The 25,341-nt window shown below is 46.3% G+C and overlaps 1 protein-coding gene across 1 annotated transcript in view; it reads left to right on the top strand.

Moving 5' to 3' along the window:
* Window positions 1–25,341, top strand: part of fez1 (fasciculation and elongation protein zeta 1 (zygin I)) — a 125,776-nt gene that overhangs the window by 15,454 nt on the left and 84,981 nt on the right. The window contains exon 2 of the mRNA XM_038778461.1: window positions 17,730–17,829. Coding sequence (XP_038634389.1) covers window positions 17,730–17,829 — 100 coding nt within the window. The remainder of the gene's footprint in view (window positions 1–17,729; window positions 17,830–25,341) is intronic.

Below are 25,341 nucleotides of genomic sequence, written 5' to 3'. Positions count from 1 at the left end.
ATGAACTGGCCGAGTTTAGTTGCGTAGAGATTCTGTGGCTCACCCTCGTGTGTAGTAGACTTAGCTTCTGATCCTCTGTCGTTTCGGCTGTGCTCGCTTCTGCCAGGTAGGCCTTGAAGCACCGGATCCAGTGGGAGAAGATTTCTTTAGCCTCTGCATCCTGCGGGTCGAGTTCCAGGCGTCCAGGCTTGAGGGCCGATTCCATAATCGATCTTTACTGTTCTTAAGTCGATTAAATTGATGGAACCATCAATTCACCAGACACGTGTTTTCGATATGAATCTAGGCTTTAATCGACTTACTTCAGAGCCAGCCTGTTACCCGTTGATGAACTCTTAGTGGGCTCAGGCTGACTCTGGACAAGGGTATTTATACAGCTGCACTAGGGGAAGGAGTCATGGGTGGAGCCCAGTACAAGTTCCTGAATACTCCCAGAGCTACTCCCCTAGTGGTAGGATAGCGCTACTGTGCTTACAAAGACAGTGTGAATTATCATATATACATATATATATTACATTCACCACACACAGGACACCCCAAAGTAGTTTACAGCCAATCAAGTACTTCTACAGTGTGACTATTGTTGTAACGTGGGAAAGGTAGCAGCCAATTTTGACAAACTCCCACAGACAGAATGAAATACATGAGCCGATCACCCAGTTTTAGTGATGCTGGTGATCAGTACTGGCCAGGTCTCTGGCACATCGAACAGTGGAATGGGATATTTTCTGTCCATTTAGTGGGCATCAGCTTAACGTCTCATCGGAAAGATGGCACCGTCAACAGAGCAGCATTCCCTCAGTACTGCCCTTAGGTTTTGCGCTCCATATCCTTTTGAGTGGGCCTGAATTTTATGCTTGTCGGGTGCACTCACTCAGCTGGCCTGGAGCACAGTTTCACAATGAATGGCCATCCAGGGTGAAATACTCTCTGTGAAAGGCTGCATGCTGCCGGGGAGGGGGCGTGTTCCAAGAAAAGGGAAGTTGCGGACTGGCTTTTTTAATGTGCTCTCTCAGGGGACAGCCACTGTGGAGCTGCAAACCCGTGAAAAATAAATATCGATGTCAAAAACTGCTGCCAATGTCTAAACAGCACAGCCGCGCTGTCACCAGACACATTTGTTGGTTTTATTTCAGCTCAGACAGTGCATCCCGCTCCTCGAAGGTGGAGCTACAACGTAAAAGCTGCCCGGCCTATCGGCCAGCCAGCCAACTGTAAAAGCTGACAGACCACGTAAAAATGCATTTAGTTGGTCCATTAATGGGTTAAACTGCCTGCTCGATTGCCGGTGGGCACGCATTCGACTCTCGCCCATGCCCGCCGGCTAAAATACAGTGCAGTGATGTCGGCCGTGCACTGGCCTTAACAACTACAAATTTTGACCACTGGTCTTTTGACTTGGAAGTGAGAGTGCTGCCAACTGAATCTAGATTGATATGAGGAGGCACAACCATTGTACTTGGCTCACCTCCCAGTACGGCTTAAGTGTATTTGCAGATAGTGGTGAACATACTTTGCGTTAAGTCAAGAATCATAAGGAGACTAATTCATGAGCTTCAACAGCAGAAATTAGTACATGAGCACCTGACTAGCTGTAATTGCTATTACAAGTATCCGGATTATAATGTGCCGGATTTTCAATTGTTGCCTTTTTACCCTTTGTGAACCACAAGCTGTTCCTTATATTGACCGAATGACCACACAACCAGTATGTTAGCTCAAAAACCCAGTTTATTAATAACACAAGACTTGTATCTCTATGCAACAATACACGCGGCTCCATACTAAACTACACCTAACAACAAAGATGACCTTTACTTAACCGAGTGACCGGTACTGTGCGAGATAGGCCTTTATCCGGGTCCACGTGGTCGGTTGGAAGTTGTTGGGTTTGTCTCAGCTGGGCTCATTCTTCGGGAATGGTCGCGTGTCCTTGAACTTGGTTGTGCTATAGTTGGTCGCGCACAGGCCAGTCCCAAAAGAGACCGATCTCTAGTGCGCAGGGCTTTTTGTCCTTCGTCTCTTTCGCGCCCTTTTGGGCGGTCCTTACTCCAGGTCCAAAGGATCGATAGAGTTTTGATCACCCTCATCGATCTTAGCCAATTAGGGGGCGGATATTTCGATGGCTGGGCTGGTCCTAGCTATCATTGTCCCAGGCTCGTAGGCCTTTCCAAATAAGGGGGGTGGCGCTGGTTAGTCTGCTATCGTTGATGGTCCTTAATGCGAATGCTATTGCCTTGCGGAAAATGGTAATTGATTCTTAATGGATGCAAGTTTCAGCCAAGTCTGGTTTCTTTGCACAATACACAGAGGCTGTGTACCTGTGTCCCAAATTGACCACAATTCCCATGGTCCTTTTCAGGTGGCCATTTTACATGGCTACACATTGGAATGGCTGGAAAGAAGGCATTTTCAGTCAACAACCAGTTAATCCGAATGAGTCCCATCCACCAAGAATCCAATAACGATTTCAGCCATTTATGGATACTGGGATTCATCGTGGAATAGCATGCTCCTTTACCTGCAGATTCATACTTGCCGCTTGGGTGTCCTTTACCCTTCACTTCCTGTCCATTGTATTTTAAAGCTTGGCCCCATCAGCCTTTGTACTGGGCGAGATGACCTACTGAGGCTCTTGGGTCTTTCAGAAATTTGACACCCCACAGTGACTCTCCCCTTTAATTGGCCCCATCCCTTTAATTTTCATTTGCACATAAATGTCCGCTTCAATTGCTTGGGGGTAAGTTTGCAGAGAACATCCACGTTATTTCTGGGCAAGATGGATACATCTTTGATACACGTCAGAATATGGTAGCTTCGTTCACCAATGATTTAATTGTTGGTCCCTCAAAGGACACAGTGTAGGTAATGTGACTTTGTGCAATAGTGTAACGTGTATAAAATTAATTTACCTTATGTGGACGTTGCTGGCTAGGGTCCATTTATTACCCATACCTAATTGCCCTGGAGAAGGTAGTGGTGAACCATCTCTGTTAGGTGCTGCAATCCCTGAGATGTTGGTACACCCTCGGTGCTGTGAGGGAGGGAATTGCTGAATTTTGACCCAAATGCAGCGAAGGAACTGCAATATATTTCTACGTCAGGATGGTAAGTGACTTAGAGGCGAACTTCCAGGTAATTGTGTTCCCAGGTATCTACTGCTCTGTATCAATGTCCAAATTTTAATCTACCTCTGAAAACTCCTACTCCTATCCAAATTTTCAGCTGTGCTATGAGGATAATTGAAGAATTATAGTAGCCCCACCTGATTGAGACTCCCAAAGCCTGTCCACCATCTGTCAGGCACAAGTCAGCAGAGTGATGGAATACCCAAGTTGCCTGGATGAGTGCAGTTCCAACAGAACTCGAGCTCAACACCATCCAGGACAAATCTGCTCACTTGATTGGGACTCCATCCACCGCCTTCAACATTCACTCCCTCCACCACCGACGCACAGAGGCAGCAGTCTATATAATCTACTAGAAGCACTACAGGAACTTACCAAGGCTCCTTTGACAGAACCTTCCAAACCCAGAGCCTCTACCACCTTGAAGGACAAGGACGGCAGACACATGGAAACACCATCACTGCAGGTTCCCCTCCAAGCCACTCGCCATCCTGATTTGGAAATATATCGCCGTTACTTCACTATCACTGGGTCAAAATCCTGAAAACCGTCCCCCCCCCCTAACAGTACGGTGGGTGTACCTACACCACATGGACTGCAGCAGTCAAAGAAGGCTCTTCACCACCTTCTCAAGGTCAATTAGGGATGGGCAGTAAATGCTGGGTTTGCCAGCGACACCCACTCCCTACAAAAGATTACATTAAAAAAAACACCATCTCATCAACCCAGGTGCTCCACTTCCACAATAGGCCCCAAATCTTGTAAATTGCTGGTTCAGTGTAGTCCAGTTACAGAGCCGAGAGAGAAGGCATGAGCCACACCTATTGTATTTCATACCTTAGGAAAGATATTAACAATAATCTCTGAGCACGTACTCAAAATATTCCTCTGACACTTCAACCCAGTCGTCAAACCATTCATGCTAAATGGGTGAAAATCACATTTGCCCTAGATTGCAATGACTGCAACATTTGAGGTCGGCAAAACTACACCGAGCCATATATCAGAAAATAATCAAAAAAACAACTAATGGAAATGCTAGCCTTCATATATAGAGGATGTAGTATAAAGACAGAGGTTATGCTGCAGCTATACAAAACCCTGGTTAGTCCCCACTTGTTTGCAGTACTGTGAGCAGTTCTGGGCACCACACACCTTAGGAAGAATATGGAGGGAGTGCGACGTAGATTTACAAAAGTGATACCTGGACTGCAGGAGTTAAATTATGAGGAGAGATTACACCAATTAGGCCTGTTTTCGTTGGAATTTAGGAGGTTTAGGGGTGATCTGATCAAAGCACGGTAGCATAGTGGTTAGCACAGTTGCTTCACAGCTCCAGGGTCCCAGGTTCGATTCAAGGCTTGGGTCACTGTCTGTGCAGAGTCTGCACGTTGTCCCCGTGTCTGCGTGGGTTTTGTCCGGGTGCTCCGGTTTCCTCCCACAGTTCAAAGATGTGCAGGTTAGGTGGATTGGCCATGCTAAATTTCCCTTAGTGTCCAAAAAGGTTAAGTGGGGTTACGGGGATAGGGTAGAGGTGTGAGCTTGAGTAGGGTGCTCTTTTCAAGAGCCGGTGCAGACTTGATGGGCAGAATGGCCTCCTTCTGCACTGTAAATTCTATGATTCTAAGTGTTCAAGATATTAACAGGAAAAGACCTGGTAGATAAAGGCAAACTATTTCCACTGGTTGGAGATTCTAAAACTAGGTGGCATAGTCTAAAAATTAGGGCCGGACCGTTCAGGAGAGATGTTAAGGAAACTTCTTCAGTCAAAGAGTGAAAGAGGGTTTGAACTCTCTCCCACAAACAGCAGCTGAAGCTACAACAGTTATTAATTTTAAATTTGAGATGGATAAATTTTTGTTCAGCAAAGATGTTAAGGAATATGAGCCAAAGGCAGGTATATGGAGTTAGGCCATAGAACAGCCATGACCTGTTGAATGGTGAGACAGGCTCAAGGGGCTGAATGGCCTATTCCTGTTTCTATCTTCCTGTCCCTGCTATCACGTGTGGACTTTTCAGACCACCTGGATGGAGCACATTGGGATAGATCCAGCAAGAGAGTCAGATACCCTCTATAAAAAGTTAGAATCCCAAAAACAATTTTACAGAAAGCTGAGCAATCAGGAGGCCGAGCACAACAAATCTTTTGTGCTCTTATTGGGCAACAAATATTGAAAAGATACTAGAATGGTGTGGAGACAGATGGATTCAAACTCGTGTAGTGGTTCAGGACTTCAAGCTGTCTTACCCTTTTCCCCGGTACATATTCTAGAAATCCGATAGCAGCCTCCATGTTAAAAATATGGAGGCAATTTCGGCAACACTTCAAACTGGGTGCAGTGTCAAATTTGATGCCAATTTGTACTAACCGCGGGCGGGATTCTCCCATTCGACGGCAGAGTGTCCACGCCGTTGGAAACGCCGTCGCGTTTCACAACGGCGTGAATGGGCCGCTGGGAGTACCGATTCTGGCCCATACAGGGGGCCAGCACCGCACTGCGCGGTGGCCTCCCTCAATGCGCCGGCCCCGACGCAACATGGCGCGGGAGTTCAGGTGCCGGCGTGGAAGAAAATATGCCCGTGGAGCGAGAGGCCGGCCCGCCGATCGCGGGCCAGGCACCATCAGAGGTCCCCCCCGGGGTCGGAGCACCCCCGCACAGGCCGTCCCCCCGACACTGTGCGCAGAGTTCCCACCGGCTGCGACCAGGTGTGGGCAGCAGCGGCGGGACTCTGCCTTTTTAGAGTGGCCGCTCGGCCCATCCTGGGCTGAGAATCGGCGGCCTGGCCCCGTACAGCGGCCCGCAACCGGCACCACGCCAAACATGGCGGCGCCAATGGTGCCAACTCTCCGCTCTGCGGAGAATCGCTTGCCGGCGGCGTGGTCCAGTTTCAGGGATTCTCCGGCCCAGCCCCGGGCTGGGAGAATCCCGCCCCATATGTCTGAATCAAATAAACTTGTCAACCCGGAAATAGGAGGAGAAGGGGGTAGTTATAATGGAAGATTTGTAAGCTTTGAAGAATTCATAGCAAAATTTGATCTTTCACAAATGGATACATTTAAATAGTTACAGGGATGTAACTTTGCGAAAAAACAATTTCCATCTTTTCTGAAGTTACCGTCTTCCTTCTTGTTGGAGAAGATTCATTCATTCACAGGGAAGAAGGAAGGAAACAAATGTGGAATTTATGGAAAACTTATAAGGAAGAGGCTGCATCCTTAGTTAAGATAAAAATCAAGCGGGAAGGTGAACTGGGATTCAAACCGGAAGCTGGGGTATGGTGCAAAATTCTACAAAGGATTAATGCAAATCATCATGTGCTGAATTAGGATTAATACGATTAAAGGTTGTACATAGAGCCCATTTAACAAAATCCAAAATGAGAAGGCTATTTATAGAAGTTGGAGATGAGTGCAAACAGTGTGGAGTTGGCCCTACAAATCATTTCATATATGTTTTGGAAATGTTCCAAACTCATTGGATTTTGGGTCTCTTTCTTCAGCACCATGCCCACCATTCTGCAGATTGAACTGAATCTCTATCCTCTAATAGCCATATTCGGGGTATTGGACTCTGCAAAGCTACAAACAGGGACTGGGGCTGTTGTTCTTGACTCCACCACATTAGTACCAGCCTGTGAGCAATTAATTAGGTGGAAATCATCTTTTCCACCCAATGCCTCAATATAGCTTGGAGATCACATGGAATTTTTGTATCTCAAAACGTTAAATACACCATGAAGGGCCCAACTGATGGGTTCTATCAAAGATAGATAAAATCCCTCCAGTGCAAAAGGAGCCCATTCGGTCCCTCCAGTCTGCACCGACCCTCTGAAAGAGTACCTCAACCAAGCTCACTCCCCTGCCTTATTCCATTAACTCCTTAACCTAACCTACACATCGTTTTGGACACTAAGGGACAATTTAGCATGGCCAATCCACCTAACCTGCACATCTCTGGACTGTGGGAGGACACCGGAGCACCCGGAGGAAGCCCACGCAGACACGGGGAGAAAGTGCAAACTCCAATCAAACAGTGACCCAAGACCGGAATCGAACCTGGATCCCTGGCGCTGTGACGCAGCAGTGCTAACCGCTGTGCCACTGTACTGCCCTTTTAGTGGGAGATGGTGAGCGTTCATTTTATAATTTAAAGATTTGATCACCATTAGGTTTTGGGGGGTGGAGGGAAAGGGGGGGGGGTTAATCTTGTTATTTGACATCCTTTGTTATTGTTTTTGTTTTATGTATAACTTTTAAAATATTTTTATTCAGTTTTTTAAAAAATCCCCTGTCTCTGAGTCCAATGAAAGAGAAACCTCGTCCTCTTTTCTCTCTGTCAAATCTCTGAGTTATCAATTTATTTTCTCTGTTTTTGCACCTCCCCCTGTTGACGTAGGAATCCCTGATGATAAGAGAGTACTTTGTGCTCCTGGCTGTGACAATCGTTTTTAATGATTCTAATGGATGTAAGTCTGTGAAATTGCATTGTGGCAAACATTAGTGACAAACACTTAATGCATGAAGTTCCTTTGGTTATTGTTTTAATGGATTTGTTCAATGAGAAAACATTGCCATTCAAGTAGCCGACAGTGGAACTGCACATGAATGCAATAATTGCTAACCTTCATAAAACATCATTTAAAAGCCTTAAACATCTGCTGACGCACTGTTTCCACAGCCTCCCGATAACTATTCCAAATACCCATCCAAACATGGGCAACACAAACTTGCTTTCTGTTCTCCAGACTGAGGAGTGGTGTTCAAAATGTTGTAAAGATGTCTTGGGGTAGATGGAGGAAAACACTTTTCTCTGGTGGGGAATCTAGAATGCAGCTTAAAATCAGAGCCTCACCATTTAGGATGATCAGGAAGCACTTTTTAATGTAAATGATTGTAGAAATTAGGAACTGTTTCGGTCACAGAAGTCTGAGAATGCTTGATGGATTGGTGTTTTCACACAGAGATCGATAGATATTCCTTAGGTAAGGAAATGAAGGGTGTGAAACAAAGGTAGAAAAATAGGGTTGAGGGAAAGATCAGTCAGGAGCTGATGGAATTGTGGAGATAGCTGAATGGCTAACTCATGGTCCCAGCTTCCTGTCTGTATCCAAGACCCAGCCTGTCTCTATTCTAAAGCTGTACAAGGACAGTTTCTCGTGAGGTTTTAGTTATGAAATCCTGGCTTATTTCTCCCTTTCTCACACAGGGATCAAGTGTGGCCGGTTGTGGCACCCAAATTGTTGCCCCGGCTAAGGTCAGCCAATTCAGGACACACTTAGATCAAACATTCACTTCAGATCAGATCCTTTAGCTTTTCCCGATTCATTTACGGGACTGGGCTTCATTGGTAAGGCCAGTATTTCCCACCCTTAGATGCCCTTGAGAAGGTGGTGGTGCAATGGAACTGCTGAAACACTCAACAGTGCCTTTGAGAGAGGGAGTTCCAGGATTTTAACCCAGCGACAGTAAAGCAAAAGCAATATGTTTCCAAGTCAGGATAGTGAGTGACTTGGAGGGGATCTTCCAAGTGGTGGGGTTCCCATGTATCTGCTGCCCCGAATCCCCCCCCCCCCCCCCCCCCCCCCCCCCCCCCCCCCCCCCCGCCTCCCAATTCCCATTGATTCCAGTTTTGCCACGGCTCCTTACTCTATCAAATGCTGCCTTGATGTCAAGGGTAATCACTCTCACCTCACCTCTGCCATTCTTTGTCCATGTTTGAACCAAGGCTGTAATGAGGTCAGGAGTTGAGTGACTCTGGTGAAACCCAAACTGAGCGTCAGTGAGCAGGTTATTGCTAAGTAAGTGCTGCTTGATAGCACTTTTGATGACCCCTTCAATCACTTCACTGATAATCGAGAATAAACTTTCGGGGTGGTAATTTTCCAGGTTGGTTTTTATGCTATTAGTTGTGTATAGGATATACGTAGGCAATTTTCCACATTGCCGAGTAGGTGTCAGTGTTATAACTCGACTGGAACAGCTTGGCTAGGGCCACGGGGAGCGCAAACCTTCAGTAGTATTTACGGAATATTGTCGGGGCCCATAGCCATTGCAGTATCCAGTGCCTTCAGCCATTTCTTTGTTTTAAATATTTTTTATTCTCCTCCTTTTTCACATTTTCTCCCAAATTTGTAGCCTCCAAATTCTCAATGTAGCTATTATTACTGGACTCCCTGAGTATTTCCCCGGGGCCATCGGGAACGGCGCTGTTGCTAGTGCTTTCAATCCCAACCCCCTCCTCAAACTCTCCTCCATTCTGATCCACTGGGAATCAACCCCTCTGACCCAGCTCTGCACCTTCTCCATATTCGCCGCCCAGTAATAATACATCAGGTTTGGAAGACCTAAACTCCCTGCCTCCTCTCCCCTCTGTAGCAGCACCTTTCTAACTCTGGCCACCTTCTCTCCCCAAATGAACAAAGTAATCCTTCCCTCAATCTCCCTGAAAAAATGTTTTGGCAGGAAAATTGGCAGGCATTGAAAAATAAACAGAACTCGCGGCAACACGTTCATTTTAACCCCTGTACCCGACCCACCAGTGACAGAACAAGACCATCCCACCTTGCCAGATCAGCTTTCACTCTCCCCATCAAACTAGAAATACCACACCTGCAGAGCCCCCCCTCCCACCCCACTCCCGGGCCTTCAGCCATTTCTAATATCACATGGAGTGAATTTAATTGGGGCAACACGGTAGCATTGTGGATAGCACAATCGCTTCACAGCTCCAGGGTCCCAGGTTCAATTCCGGCTTGGGTCACTGTCTGTGCGGAGTCTGCACATCCTCCCCGTGTCTGCATGGGTTTCCTCCGGGTGCTCCAGTTTCCTCCCACAGTCCAAAGATGTGCAGGTTAGGTGGATTGGCCATGATAAATTGCCCTTAGTGTCCAAAATTGCCCTTAGTGTTGGGTGGGGTTACTGGGTTATGGGGATAGGGTGGAGGTGTTGACCTTGGGTAGGGTGCTCTTTCCAAGAGCCGGTGCAGACTCGATGGGCTGAATGGCCCCCTTCTGCACTGTAAATTCTATGAAATCTATCTATGAATTGACTGAAGACTGACATCTGTGAATCTGGGACACTTGGAATGTCTGGTTGAAGATGGTTGTGAATGCATCAACCTTGTCTTTCCAATGATGTGATGATGCTAATGGCCGATAGTGCCTCATGGGTGGCCAATCCTGGATTTTGCCACCTGAACAAGTGGAGGAGCTGGTCTGTCAGCCAAATACTTAGGCACACTTTGAACTAAGAGCAAATTATGGATATGTGGCTGAGTTTTTAGATGGCTCAACCTTGACTACAGCTTTAAGTGCAGTAAAATTAAATGGGTCGATTCCAGTATTGTAAAGACCTTGCTGTCCCTGAATTCTGAGTGCTCTTCTCTTGGTGATACATTTTCATTGTAACAAACCTTAATTGGAACAATTCTGCACTCAGCTGAGTGTCAGCTTAGATGATGTGATGCTGCAAACCATGGAAAGAATTTGATGTGTTCACTTCATGACCTCGATTTCTCTCCACATCCCCACCTTTGCCCAGACTGCCCTGTCCCACCCCACCGACCTCTGATTTACCCACTGAGGCGTTGGCAAAGTGGTATTGTTGCTGGACTTGTAATCCAGAGCCCCAGGATAATGATCTGGGGAGCCAGGTTCGAATAACATCACGGCAGGCGATGGAATTTAAACTCAATAAAATATCTGGAATTAAAAGTATAATGATGACCATGAAACCATTATCCATTGCCGTAAAAACCCATCTTGTCCAGTAATGAGCTTAAGGGAAGCAAATCTGCCATACTTACCTGGTCTGGCCTACATGTGACTGCAGACTCACAGCAATGTGGTTGACTCTTAAATGCCCTCTGAAATGGCCTAGCTAGGCACTCGGTTATATCCAGATGCTACGAAAACACAAAAAATAATGAAATCGGAGGAACCACCCGGCATCAAACCAGACACTGGAAACGACAACGGCAAATCCAGCCCTGCGAACCATGCAAAGTCCTCCTTACTAACAAATGGGGGCTTGTGCCAAAGTTGGGAGAGCTGTCTCACAGACTAGTTAAGCAACAGCCTGAGATAGTCATACTCACAGGAATTCAGACATAGACTATTTTCTAAATTGGAAATGCTTTGGAAATCAGAAATACAAAGGCACTTGGGAGTCCTTGTTTGTGATTCTCTTAAGGTTAACGTGCAGGTTCATTCGGCAGTTAGGAAGGCAAATGCAATGTTAGCATTCATGTCAAGAGGGCTAGAATACAAGACCAGGGATGTACGTCAGAGGCTGTATAAGGCTCTGGTCAGACCCCATTTGGAGTATTGCAAGCAGTTTTGGGCCCGTATCCAAGGAAAAATGTGCTGGCCTTGGAAGGGGTCCAGAGGAGGTTCACAAGAATGATCCCTGGAATGAAGAGCCTGTCTTATGAGGAACGGTTGAGGACTCTGGGTCTGTACTCGTTGAAGTTTAGAAGGATGAGGGGGGATCTTATTGAAACTTACAGGATACTACGAGGCCTGGATAGAGTGGACGTAGAGAGAATGTTTCCACTTGTAGGAAAAACTAGAACCACAGGAGACAATCTCAGGCTAAAGGGACGATCCTTTAAAACAGAGATGAGGAGGAATTTCTTCAGCCAGAGGGTGGTGAATCTGTGGAACTGTTTGCCGCAGAAGGCTGTGGAGGCCAAATCACTGAGTGTATTTAAGACAGAGATAGATAGGTTCTTGATTAATAAGGGGATCAGGGGTTATGGGGAGATGGCAAGAGAATGGAGATGAGAAAAATATCAGCCATGATTGAATGGTGGAGCAGACTCAATGGGCCGAGTGGCCTAATTCTGCTTCTATGTCTTATGGAATCATACCTTACAGACTGTCCCAGACACCACCATCACCATTCCTAGGTGTGTCCTGTCTCATCGGCAGGACAGATACAGCAGAGGCGGTGGCACAGTGGCATACAGTTGGGAGGGAGTTGTGCTGCCAGTCCTCAACATCAACTTTGGACCCCATGACGTCTTATGGTTTCAGGTTAAACATGGGCAGGGAAACCTCCTGCTGATCACCATGTACCATCCATCATCAGTTGAGTATTCCACGTTGAATACCACTTGGAGGAAGCACTGAGGGTGGCAAGGGCACAGAATATGCTCTGGGTAGGGAACTTCAATGTCCATCATCAGGAGTGGCTTGGTAGCACCATCACAGACCGAGATGGCCTGGACCTAAAGGCTGCTAGACGCGACCGCAGCAGGTGGTGAGGGAACCAACAAGAGGGAAAAACATACTCGCCCTCGCCAATCTGCCTGCTGCAGATGCATCTGTCCATGGTAGTATCGGTAGAAGTGACCACAGTCCTTGTGGAGAGAAAGATCCATCTTCACATTGAGGATACCTTCGTGCTAAATGGGAGACTTCGAAAAGATCTAGCAACTCAAGACTGGGCATCCATGAGGCGCGGTGGGCCATCAGCAGCAGTAGAATTTTACTCAACCACAATATGCAACCTCATGGCCCAGTATATCCCCCACTCTACCATTACCACCAAGCCAGTGGATCAACCTTGGTTCAATGAAGAGTGCAGGAGAGCATGCCAGGAACAACATCAGGTATACCGCAAAATGAGGTGTCCAGCTGGTGAAGCTACAACATAGGACTACTTGTATGCCAAACATAATAAGGAGCAAGTAATAGACAAAGCTAAGCGATTCCACAACGAACACATCAGATATGAGCTTTGCAGTCCTGCAACATCCAGCCATGAATGGTGGTGGAAATTAAATAACTCACTGGAGGAGGAGGCGTCACAAATATCCCCATCCTCAGCAAAAGATAAGGCTGAAGCAACAACCTTCAGCCAGATATGCCGAATGGATGATCCATCTCGGTCTCCTCCAGAGGTCCGCAGCATTACAGATGTCAGTCTTCAGCCAATATGGTTCACTCCATGTGATATCAAGAAATGGCTGAGGACACTGGATACTGCAAAGGCTAAGGGCCCTGACAATATTCCGACAATAGTACTGAAGTCTTGTGCTCCAGAACTTGCCGCACCCCCAGCCATGCTGTTCCAGTCTGGGATCTACCAGCAATGTGGAAAATTGCCCAAGTGTGTCAAGAAACCAGACCAATCTAACCCAGTCAATTACCGCCCTATCAGTCTGCTCTCCATCAGCAAAGTGATGGAAGGAGTCCATCAACAATGCTATCAAGTGGCACTCAGCAATAACCTGCTCACGGACGCTCAGTTTGGGTTTCACCAGGGCACTCAGTTCCTGACCTAATTACAGCCTTGGTTCAAACATGGACAAAAGAGCTTAATGCCAGTGGTGAGGCGTGAGTGATTGTCCTTGACATCAGGGCAGCATTTGACCGAGTATGAATCAAGGAGCCCTAGCTAAACTGAAATCAATGGGAATCAAAGAGAAAATACTCTGCTGGTTGGAGTCATACCGGACACAAAGTAAGATGGTTTGAGATCAATCATCTCAGCTCCAGGACATCACTGCAGGAGTTCCTCAGAGTAGTGTCTAGGCTCAACCATCTTCAGCTGCTTCATAAATGATCTCCCTTCCATCATAAGGTCAGAAGTGGAGAAGTTTGCAGGTGACTGCACAATGTTCAGTGCCATATGCGACTCCTCCGATAAGGAAGCAGTCGATGTCTAAACGCAGCCATGTCCAGATTGTTCCCCCTTCCACAAACATTCAAACCCTCCACTACCGACTGACAGTGACAGCCGTGTACCATCCAGAAGATGCACTTCAGTAACTCACCAAGGTTCCTTAAGTAGCACCGTCTAAACCTAAAGACCACTGCCATCTAGAAGGACAAGAGCAGCAGATACCTGGGAACCTCACCAACTGGAGGTTCCCCTCGAAGTCACTCACCACCCTGACTTGGAAATACATCGCCATTCCTTCACTGTCGCTGGGGCAACATCCTGAAACTTTCTCCCCAACAGCACAATGGATGTACCTACACCTCAAGGACTGCAGCGGTTCAGGAAGGCAACTTCCATCACCTTCTGAAGGGAAACTAGGGATGGGCAATCATTTCAAAACATTTGTTAAATTACCCAATTCCTTTTTTTCCAATTAAAGGGCAATTTAGCACGGTCAATCCACCTATCCTGCACATCTTTGGGTTGTGGGGGTTGAGACACGGGAAGAATGTGTAACCTCCACACAGTGACCCAGGGCCGGGATCAAACACGGGCCTCAGCGTTGTGAGGCAGCAGCGCTAACAACTGCGCCACTGTGATGCCCAGGGATGGGCAATAAGTGCTGGTCTAGCCAGTGATGCTGCCCACATCCTGTAAATAAATTGAAAAGAAAACTCGACCCAATCTCCTGTCGCCTCCCATTTCCGAGAACCCACTGGACTATCCTTGAACCCTGTGATTCTGAACCACCCCGGGAGCTTCCCAGCCTTTACCTCCCCCCCCCCCCCCCCCCCTCCTCCCTCACACCACCACCTCTACCCTAAATCACTACCCTCCCACTGTGCAATCATTAGGAAACTGTTCCCGTTCCTCCTGGCTCCTGAAAGTAAATGTCAAGGCTGTTGACTCAGGTTTTGTCTCTCTGCAGATGCTGCCTGACCTGCTGAGCATTTGCAACATTTACTCTCGCTATTTCCAAGCGATACTCTGTTGGTTGCCATGGATTCGAATCTAATTGAAAATGCAGCATGAATTGTATCTGCAGAGCCAGCATCGAGGGGGGGGGGGGGGGGGGGGGGGAGAGAGAGAGGTGTGTGTGCTGGTATACGCACACAGCTGTAACCGTGCTGACAAACTCAAGATAAGGAATCGGAGTTACCCAAGGGATTCGCACCAGACACTCCCGGGACTAAATCAGCACACTTATTGTATGAGCCTCTAATCAGTGTTCCGAGATGTATTACAGTGCTTTCCAGCAAGATAGTTAATGCAGTAATCGGGTCAGTGAGTTGGAAGTCTGCAACAACACCCACGGATGATTTAGTTCATTATCTACAAATAAAGGTTGAGACAGTCGATGATTTAAAAAGAAGCAGAAATAGAAACAAAAAAAATTGGAAACGGAACACAAGCCTTTGTTAATATTGTTGTGACGTGTTTGCAGAACTTTTTGACATAGCGGTTGTCTCCCCCCCCCCCCCCCCCCCCGGACACGGAATTTAAGTCGTCGTACCTATTAGACCTGAAATGAGTGAATCGTTGTGCTTCACCACACACAGTAATGATTTGTTTTCAAAGGGACGGATTTGTGAACTGGCCGACAAAGAACCTGAATCTGTCGTAATGAGGGAGGCAGACAGGGAAGCAAAACAATTCATGGGTTGAAGATGCCGGAGATCTTTTCAGAGAGGTGTTGCTGCATCTTCAGCTGGTGCCTATATACTGGCACCAAGGTTCGGGTATTTAGATTTAATCAACAGGCATGGGGGGGGGGGGGGGGGGGGGGGGGGAAGAGGAGAAATCCTCGTGGCAAAAGATTTTGTTCCTTCCGGTCATTGCTGAAGACACAAGGAGGCAGATGGTTAATTGTTCATCTGGTTAGTATTTATCTTGTTTTCCAAGTATTCTTTGTGGATTAGAAAGGAAACCTAGGAATGGCAACTGTACATCTATTATATTGAGGACTGAGATACCAGGAACATGGTTGGGATATTTAACAAAGTCACCAGCAAGCTGCCAGCTCGAATTCACCAGCTATGCACATTTTAATAAGGTTAGGGTAATGAGCTTGAGGAGGTAAGAGTTGGGGACACTCAGTGTATTCATAGAGAAGTAGCAGACAGGTGCTTCCTGAGGGGCAGTCTGCTCCCTCCCACAATTGCGCAGTATGTCGATTCAGATTTGATCGTCTATGTGAGACGGGTATTTTTTTTAAAAAATGTGCTCACTTGGAACAGGAGTCGGCCTGTTTTATCTTTATTCTTCCATTTGATGTGGGCATCGCTGTGCCCGTACTTAATTACTCTTCAACTGAGTGGCTTTGCTGGGCCATACCAGAGGACCGTTAGAGCAAAACACATCACTGTGGGTCTGGAGTCACATGTAGGTCAGACCCAGTAAGGACGGCAGAGTTACTTCCCTAAAGGGGATTGGTGAACAGATGGGTTTGAACAACAATCGATGCCATTTGTCACCATTGCCGAGACTGGCTTTATATTCCAGATTTACTTAGTTGAATTTAAGTTTCATCAGCTGCCGTTTGTGGGATTTAAACCCATTAGTCTGGGCTTTGGGGTTGCTAGTCCAGTGTAATTACCACTCTACCACCATCTCTGCAATGCAGTAGTCACCAAATCTGTGTAGAATACTCTGCATGGTCTGACGAAGAATGGATAGAACTCTGCTCGCCATAGATCTCCAGTTGCCAAGACGTTTGCAAGCATTCCCTAGATTGTGTGCCAACTGCAGCAGCATCTGCCATCTTCCTAAGCCTTTCCATTATTCTTTCATGGGGATCACTGGTAAAGCCACCATTTGCTGCCCATCATTATGCTCTTGAACTGAATGGCTTGCTGGGCCATTGCAAGGGCAGTTAAGACTTAACCACCTTGGTGTGGATCTGGAGTCATAAGCATGCAAGGCCAAGTATGAATGGAAGATTTCTTTCCCTGGAGGACATTCGGGCCTATCTGCACCTGTGTATCCTCGTGGTCATTTTCAATGGCTGACTTTGGGCCTTGATTTCAGGTTGCACTCCATCTCTACGATTTGCTCTCATTGTTTAACATAATGGTGGAGAATGCAGCAGATTTATGATGATATTGGAGTTGGATCAGGCTGCATTCGAAGGTGCATCCTGTGTGTCAGGACAAAGATGCACAGCTTCCAATGTCAATAATGATCCAGACAATTGATTTGATCCCTGCATGCTACAGCTGTGTGTGGCTGCAGTAAGCGTTTCGTGCAACAGAGCTGAAGAGGATTGCCTTGTTCCCTGAAGATCCATTCTCCACACTGAAGAAGCTAGACACTAACAATTGACCTAAAATGAAGGCTTCAGGCCTACTATCTGGGACGTGGGCATTGACTCCATGACACAGAGTTGGCTGATTTTGGCTAACTGTATATTGAGGAAGGATAGTATCATTTTGCTCATCTAAACCATTATATTGTGACCACAGAAGGATGCCACCAATAACCCCAGTAATTTTGGCAAATGCAGAATTATGATGAAATGACATTGAGTTGGAAGGTTATATAAATTGTTGAGGGGTTCAGAGGGCTGGAGGGAGATGTATAGGTTTGAGAATAGAGCTGGGAGAATGGGCAATGTGTCGGGTGGAGTTGGGAAAGTTGGATAGGTTAGGCTGGATGTTGCCCACCTGTCAATATTGTTTGAGTTTTTTTACATTTGATTGTTCCGCCCGAGACCGAGGTACTGCTAACACCTCGGGCTGGACACTGGCCAGGCAGAGAAATGTTTCTGATCGTCTACGAGTTAATCAGACTAAAGGCACTAGTTACTGGCCATGTAAGTCTGTTTTCCCCCAGATGATGCATTACAAAAGGCACTTGTACTCCAAGCATGAGGTTGGGCTGTAGCGAGGGGCTTGGGTGCAGCTGACAGCTAACAATGACTTTTCTTATTCCAGGATCTGGGATGCTCTGACTGACAACTACATAATGAGCACAGCCGAGGACTGGAGGACAGCGCGGCTGCAGGAGCTCAATATGAATCTCTCCAACATCGAGGTAATGTTGAGGCCTCAGCTGAGGAAACATTTGCATATTTGACGGTGGGAGGCCTATGAAAAAGGCATCAATTCATGTTGATTGAATCAAGGCTAGCCTAGCGCTGGTTTACGTACCATATTCTTTCCTGGCTACTCTTCTTTAAATCTTTTTCATGAATAGTACATGCGCATTGATAACCCCGGGACAGGGTTGTTTTGTAGAGTGATCAGGGTTTAAAATAAAACCGCCTTGTCTCGGTGGTTGACTTTCACTTTGAGCCCTAGTCCAGAAACGTGAACATTTCAGGGCAGTACTGAGGGAGGGTCACACTTTCTGAGGTACGGTGCCTCAGATGAGATAAGGTGAGGTGCCACTTTCCCTCTCCGTTGTCATCAATCTCACAATACTCTTCGAAGGAGAGCAGTGATGTTCTCTCCTGCCTCCTGGTCAATATTTAATCCTCTACCGACACCAAACCGACACCAAGGAGAAACTGGTGACCTGGGGTCATTTAATTCACCGTTCTTGCTGGGAACTTGCTGTGCATACATTGGCTGCCATGTTTCTCACATTGGTGCATTTCAAAATACTTCAGTGCTATACAGCGATTATCAATACAAGGTCTTAATGTTCATTTGAGTCCTCAACAATGGAGCTGTAAAGTTATAATTTGAGATACCGCTATGCTACACCCGGTACCTCTCTGTCTTTTATGCTTATTTGCTCAAGTTCCCATAAGCTTAATGGGAAAATAAATGAGGCAGTAAGATGCGCGGATCAGAAGGTCCCAGGATTAACTTCAGTTCATGTGGTTAGCTGTTTGATCTCTGTTCGGTATGAATGTAAGGGGATTACTACTGGCTTTAATGCGTTCAGCCTTGGAGGGGAGAAGTTTCTTCCTGGTCATTATCCAGCATCCAACAGGGAAAGTGCCCATTAACACTATCTAAAATCAGGAACAGGCTCAGCTGTGCTGCCCGCCGTGGTCTGTGTGGTTGACTGTTACTACCATGGAACTGTGCACCCACAAGAGTCGACCCCTGGAGGGTAGGGTTTTGGTCAGCAGAAACCACAGGTGGAGCCTTCACCCATGGAGGCAGGTTTGAAGCCGCGACTGGAAGCAAATATGGAGAGTAGGCTAATGGGTTCCCATCTGTGGGCTCTTTTGCCAGAGGCAGGTGAACAATGGTAGTGACTACTAACCCAGCAGCGACAGGTAGACAATTAAGAGTCTACAATAAGGGGGATGGGAAAGGATTCCATTGGAATCTCCCTGGTGAAGGGTGGCCTCCTACTCAGTGTGGAGTCCGCCAGCTTTCTGGAGGCAGTATCCTGATGGCAGGCACCGCGGCTATTGGTGGCAGAGGCTCCATGTCCCAATGTTGGGGGTGTAATGAGTAAGGCTACAGAACTGGCGCAAACAAACCCTCCAGGGGGTTGCTCAACTACTTTGAGGGTCCTACTTCCTTTTCATTTCATTAATTTTATAAACACTTTCCAGAACCCCACTTTTTTCAGTTCCTTTTTATCCCATTGGTCTTCCAATCCTGTGGCCCCTCTGATTGGCCCTGCAGCCTCAGGAATCATGCCACCACCCTTAATTGGAGGTATGGATCCAGAGGCAGCCAATTAGGAAGCTTCCTCTTGGGAGGGTCAGAGTCCACACTCTAAGACCTGTGCAGGACTGCATTCCAGAATGGTTCCTACTCCTGAAAGTAACAAATCAGTAAGAAAATGGATGATGTTGGATTAACCGCCATTTTACACCTTCCTGTCGCTGATCCCAATATCACCCATTTTATTCCCATCATCCTCGACAGTGAAGTTATAAATTAGCCAATTGTGAGGCGATCTGGTTGCCGTATTTTACTAACTGGCAGTTGAACTGGATGAAATATCCATCTCCCCAAGCAAGTTGTTGTGGGATTAGAAATTAATATTCTCTGTTAGAACACCACAGATGATCCAAGTGGCTGATCTATTTTTAAAAGCATCAAGAAATTATGCAGGCCGAGATTCTGCCTGGAACTGAGGAAGTTAAAATAAACTACTCGTTTGGAACTGAACAAATTCGGCAAATTGGATGGTGTAATGGACATGGGTGAGGAGTGGCTGAAATGCCCAACTCCTGGGGCTCTTTGGATCAGTAATTGGCTAGCTGAAAGAAGACAGAGGGTGGTGGTTGATGGCAAATGTTCATCCTGGAGTTCAGTTACTAGTGGTGTACAGCAAGGATCTGTTTTGGGGCCACTGCTGTTTGTCATTTTTATAAATGACCTGGAAGAGGGTGTAGAAGGATGGGGCTGGTTTAGCACACTGGGTTAACAATAGTTAACAATTTGCATGTCTTTGTGAGTCCAGTGAAGGAGGAAGCTTTTCTTCCATTCTTGAATGGTAGTCCTGATAATCTCGGGTGCCATTGGTTGGATATCATAATTACTGTAGGATTCCTTTGAAGAGAAGGCTGTTCAGCAGATCATGAAGTCAGAAGCTCATGGTTATTGCACCAGGATTGCCCATTTCTTTATAGGTGAACTCCAAACTTTGGAATCAGAGCGGGGAGGCTTTTCAAAAAGATTATTAAGCCTCTCAATTCTCAAAAGGCAAAGGTGGCATAGGGTTTCTCTGCAGCTGTTACCCCACTGAGTTTTGGAATAAAAGGATTTCTGTATCAGAGAACCAGTTTCAGTCACATGATTAGCAGTCGTTGACATACAATAAAAGGTAGATGCCGTTCTTTCATACATATGGACAACTGGTCTTCTCAGATTTCCTTTGTTACATTGCAAACCTGGAGACAGAGGACAGAATTCACCAGCCAACCCTCTGGTGGTGGGTTTTCCCATAGTGGAGATGGCTTGCCAAAAGCTGTCGGTGGGATCTTGTAGTCCTGCCGATATCAGGAAAATACAGGTTGACTTTGGTGGGACCGGATGATCCCAGCAGCTGGAAGGACGAGAGAATTCCGCTCATAGAGTCCATTGAGGTAACCTTGGAACAATGGCTGGCGTGACGTGAATATAAAGGGGAGACCTCGACCCATTATGATTTAATTCAGAAACTTGAAATTCTGTGTTGAAGTTGCAACGGTCACTTTACCCCCTTGGTGTCCATTCTAACAGCCATCAATGTCCATTTTTCAATAAATTATAGCGGTTCCAGAAGCTTCCAAAGAGCCAAGTTCATGTTTAATATTTTGAATGTGACATGTCTTTCCAGGGCATGGCAGCGGTCTGTAAAACACCATAAAAGGTTTATTTCCATGAACTATTCCTGCCACATAATGGATATAAACATTTTGTTAGTCCCACACAAGCGGATGCATGTTAAAGGGGCTGGGAGGTGTAACACACAATCCACACCCCGGAAGGGAAGTCAGCTGAAAGCCGACTTGCTCCATGCCGGCCTGTTTTGCAGCTATAATGTGCTCTGGGTGGGCTAACTTGGTGGAGAGCGGGACTCCTGCTCCTGACTGGGGCACTGGGGAGGAAGTCCTGCCCTCTGGGGGAATTGACCGTCAGCTCCAGCAGCCGCAAGTGCGGCAAGATTCCATTGGTGGGCACTGCTGAGATTGCAGCCACTCCCGAGAAGAAGGCCCAATAAGTTCCAGAGTGAGGTAAGACCGAGACATTGGATGGGGAGCGTTTGGCCAGCCTAGGGAGGGGTGTCGGTGATCTCGTGGAGGTGGGGTTTGGAGAGTAGACGGCCAATAAGAAGGGGATGTACTATCTTAGGGCAGGCTGCCCCAAGTCAGCATGAATAATGTAGCCCCCCCCTTCCTTCCCAACCTTGTAAACACACCCAGCAGGGGCATACACCCCCAAAGTGTATGAATACAGTCAGTAACCCCTACTTAAGGAGTTAGCCGTCTGTAACCTTGGGTACAGATCCATGAGCAAATATGCTTTTGTAGTTGAGAGGGAGAGCAGTTAGTTTGCCCCAGACCAGTTTTTCGAGTGCATTGACTATGATCCGAGGGACAAAGAACAACAAAGAACAAAGAAAATTACAGCACAGGAACAGGCCCTTCGGCCCTCCCAGCCTGCGCCGATCCAGATCCTTTATCTAAACCTGTCTCCTATTTTCCAAGGTCTACTTCCCTCTGTTCCCCACCCGTTCATATATCTGTCTAGATGCATCTTAAATTATGCTATCGTGCCTGCCTCTACCACCTCCGCTGGCCAAGCATTCCAGGCACCCACCACCCTCTGCGTAAAAAACTTTCCACGCACATCTCCCTTAAGCTTTCCCCCTCTCACCTTGAAATCGTGACCCCTTGTAATTGACACCCCCAATCTTGGAAAAAGCTTGTTGCTGTCCACCCTGTCCATACCTCTCATAATTTTGTAGACCTCAATCAGGTCCCCCCTCAACCTCCGTCTTTCCAACGAAAACAATCCTAATCTACTCAACCTTTCTTCATAGCTAGCACCCTCCATACCAGGCAACATCCTGGTGAACCTCCTCTGCACCCTCTCTAAAGCATCCACATCCTTCTGGTAATGTGGCGACCAGAACTGCACACAGTATTCCAAATGTGGCCGAACCAAAGTCCTATACAACTGTAACATGACCTGCCGATTTTTGTACTCAATACCCTGTCCGATGAAGGCAAGCATGCTGTATGCCTTCTTGACCACTCTATCGACCTGCGTTGCCACCTTCAGGGTACAATGGACCTGAACTCCCAGATCTCTCTGTACATCAATTTTCCCCAGGACTCTTCCATTGACCATATGGATCTTGAATTAGATCTTCCAAAATGCATCACCTCGCATTTGCCTGGATTGAACTCCATCTGCCATTTCTCTGCCCAACTCTCCAATCTATCTATATTTTGCTGGGAGATATTGCTGAGCTTGAATACATCTTGCACTCACTACACAGTGAGACTCTCTCAGTTTCCGTGACCCAGAGGCTCTCTGGCCTAGTATTAATTAGCACTCTGCTCAGCATTGACAATTTAATCAAAATAATCACCACAGCACCCGATAACTCCGCAGTGAAGTAATAATGATCTGAAGTTGTTACACTATTGCCTGCACTCAGTAATTGATCCCAAAAGCAGCAGCAGACTGTTCCACACTCTTAAACACTCTGGACTTCTGTGTGCATTTCATTTTAAAGCAAACCCCCCCCCCCCCCCCCCCCCCCCCCAGATCAGCAATGTCTGCCTCACATTAATGGCATTGGATTCTCTGATAGATAGGTTTACCTGTGAAACCACTTATTTATATTGAATGTAAAACAAATACTAATACCGTGCATATATCTGCAGTAAAATATTTAAGGCAGGATTTATATCATCTCTCCTGTCCTTATTAGATATGGTGAAATGTCTTTGGCAGCAAAGTGCTCGGAAGATATCAAATCTGGAAAAGAAGCAAATAGACAAGCCACAGTGAACCACTGAGGAAGCACATTCATAACAGATACAATAATTCTGTTTAACATGTAGAGGAATATGAATATATGTTCAGTAGCTGAACATCTTGCAATCTATCACGTGTAACGCACTATTATTATTCATTGTGTAGTGGAGTCTTTACAACAATGAAATATAGAATTTACAGCACAGAAGGATGCTATCCGGCCTATCACATCTGCAACGGCTCCCGAAAGAGCTACCCAGCGCGTCCCATTCCCATCTCTGTAGCCCTCTCAATTCGTCACTTTCAACTATATACCCAGCTCTCTTTTGAAACCACCTATGGAATCTGCCTCCACCACTCTCCCAGGCAGCGCATTCCAAATCCTAACAACTCTCTGAGCAAGGAGGTTTCTCCTCGTCTCACTCTCTTGCTGACCATCTTGAAATCGTGACCCCCCTAGCCACTGACGTACCAACTATGAATAGAAATTCTGATTCTAAAGTTTGCACTTGAACTGACAAAGTCTGTGCCTGGAAATGAGCCAGAGTCACTCGCCCATAAACAAGTCAATAGTTCTCTCAATTCAAAATACATTTCTGTTTAATTTTACTTGGCGGGCTGCCCTTTTCAGGATGCACAAAATCTAATATTTTCAAGCATTTGTACATTTCAAACTGTTCTTCTCGTGTAGCGATATTAAACTCGGAGAGTCTGTTCACAGGTCAGAGCTTATGTTATGTTTCAAAACCTGGGCATTATTTTCTAAGAAACAATTAGTTTAATTCTGCAATATTAAAGGCCATGCATTCCTGCTCTTAAAGAAACAAAAGTACACTTCAGAAGCAACATCTTTATCCAGAGAGTGGTTAGAATTTGGAACTTATTATTACGTAGATGTAATGTCTGATTTAAGCACATGGACTGCACAAAGGGTATAAAATAAGGTTTGTTTATTTCATTGACATCAAAGTGGTGTCAACCCTCCAGACAAAGCATAATCCCAAGAAATAAACTATTTACAGAGAATGCTCGCTGCTGATGCTCCAAAGCGCTGTCCTATTTAGGGCCCCAGCTCCTCAACGTAGTCATTCACGGTTTGTTACGAGAGGAATTGAATTGGTGTATATGGATTTCAGTAAAGCGTTTGATAAGGTTCCCCACGGTAGGCTATTGCAGAAAATACAGAGGCATGGGTGGGATTCAGGGTGATTTAACAGTTTGCATCAGATATTGGCTAGCTAGAAGAAGACAGAGGGTGGTGGTTGATGGGAAATGTTCATCCTGGAGTCCAGTTACTAGTGGTGTTCCAGAAGGATCTGTTTTGAGGCCACTGCTGTTTGTCATTTTTATAAATGACCTGAAGGAGGGCGTAGAAGGATGGGTGAGTAAATTTGCAGATGACACTAAAGTCAGTGGCATTGTGGACAGTGCGGAAGGATGTTGCAGGTTACAGAGGGACATAGATAAGCTGCAGAGCAGGGCTGAGAGGTGGCAAATGGAGTTTAATGCAGAAAAGTGTGAGGTGATTCATTTTGGAAGGAGTAACAGGAATATAGAGTACTGGGCTAATGGTAAGATTCTTGGTAGTGTGGATGAGCAAAGAGATCTCTGTGTCCATGTACATAGATCCCTGAAAGTTGCCACCCAGGTTGATAGGGTTGTTAAGAAGGTGTACGGTGTGTTAGCTTTTATTGGTAGAGGGATTGTGTTTCGGAGCCATGAGGTCATGTTGCAGCTATACAAAAGTTTGGAGTATTGCGTGCAGTTCTGGTCGCCGCATTATAAGAAGGATGTGGAAGCATTGGAAAGGGTGCAGAGGAGATTTACCAGGATGTTGCCTGGTATGGAGGGAATATCTTATGAGGAAAGGCTGAGGGGCTGCTTTCGTTAGAGAGAAGGTTAAGAGGTGACTTAATTGAGGCATACAAGATGATCAAAGGATTAGATAGGGTGGACAGTGAGAACCTTTTTCCTCGGATGGTGATGGCTAGCAAGAGGGGACATAGCTTTAAATTGAGGGGAGATAGATATAGGACAGATGTCAGAGGTAGGTTCTTTACTCAGAGTAGTAAGGGCGTGGAATGCCCTTCCTGCAACAGTAGTGGACTCGCTGACATTAAGGGCATTTAAATGGTCATTGGATGAACAAATGATGATA

The sequence above is a fragment of the Scyliorhinus canicula genome, chromosome 19 (genome assembly GCF_902713615.1).
Source record: "Scyliorhinus canicula chromosome 19, sScyCan1.1, whole genome shotgun sequence".
Lineage (NCBI taxonomy): Eukaryota > Metazoa > Chordata > Chondrichthyes > Carcharhiniformes > Scyliorhinidae > Scyliorhinus > Scyliorhinus canicula.
This window is presented reverse-complemented; position numbering and strand designations above follow the sequence as displayed.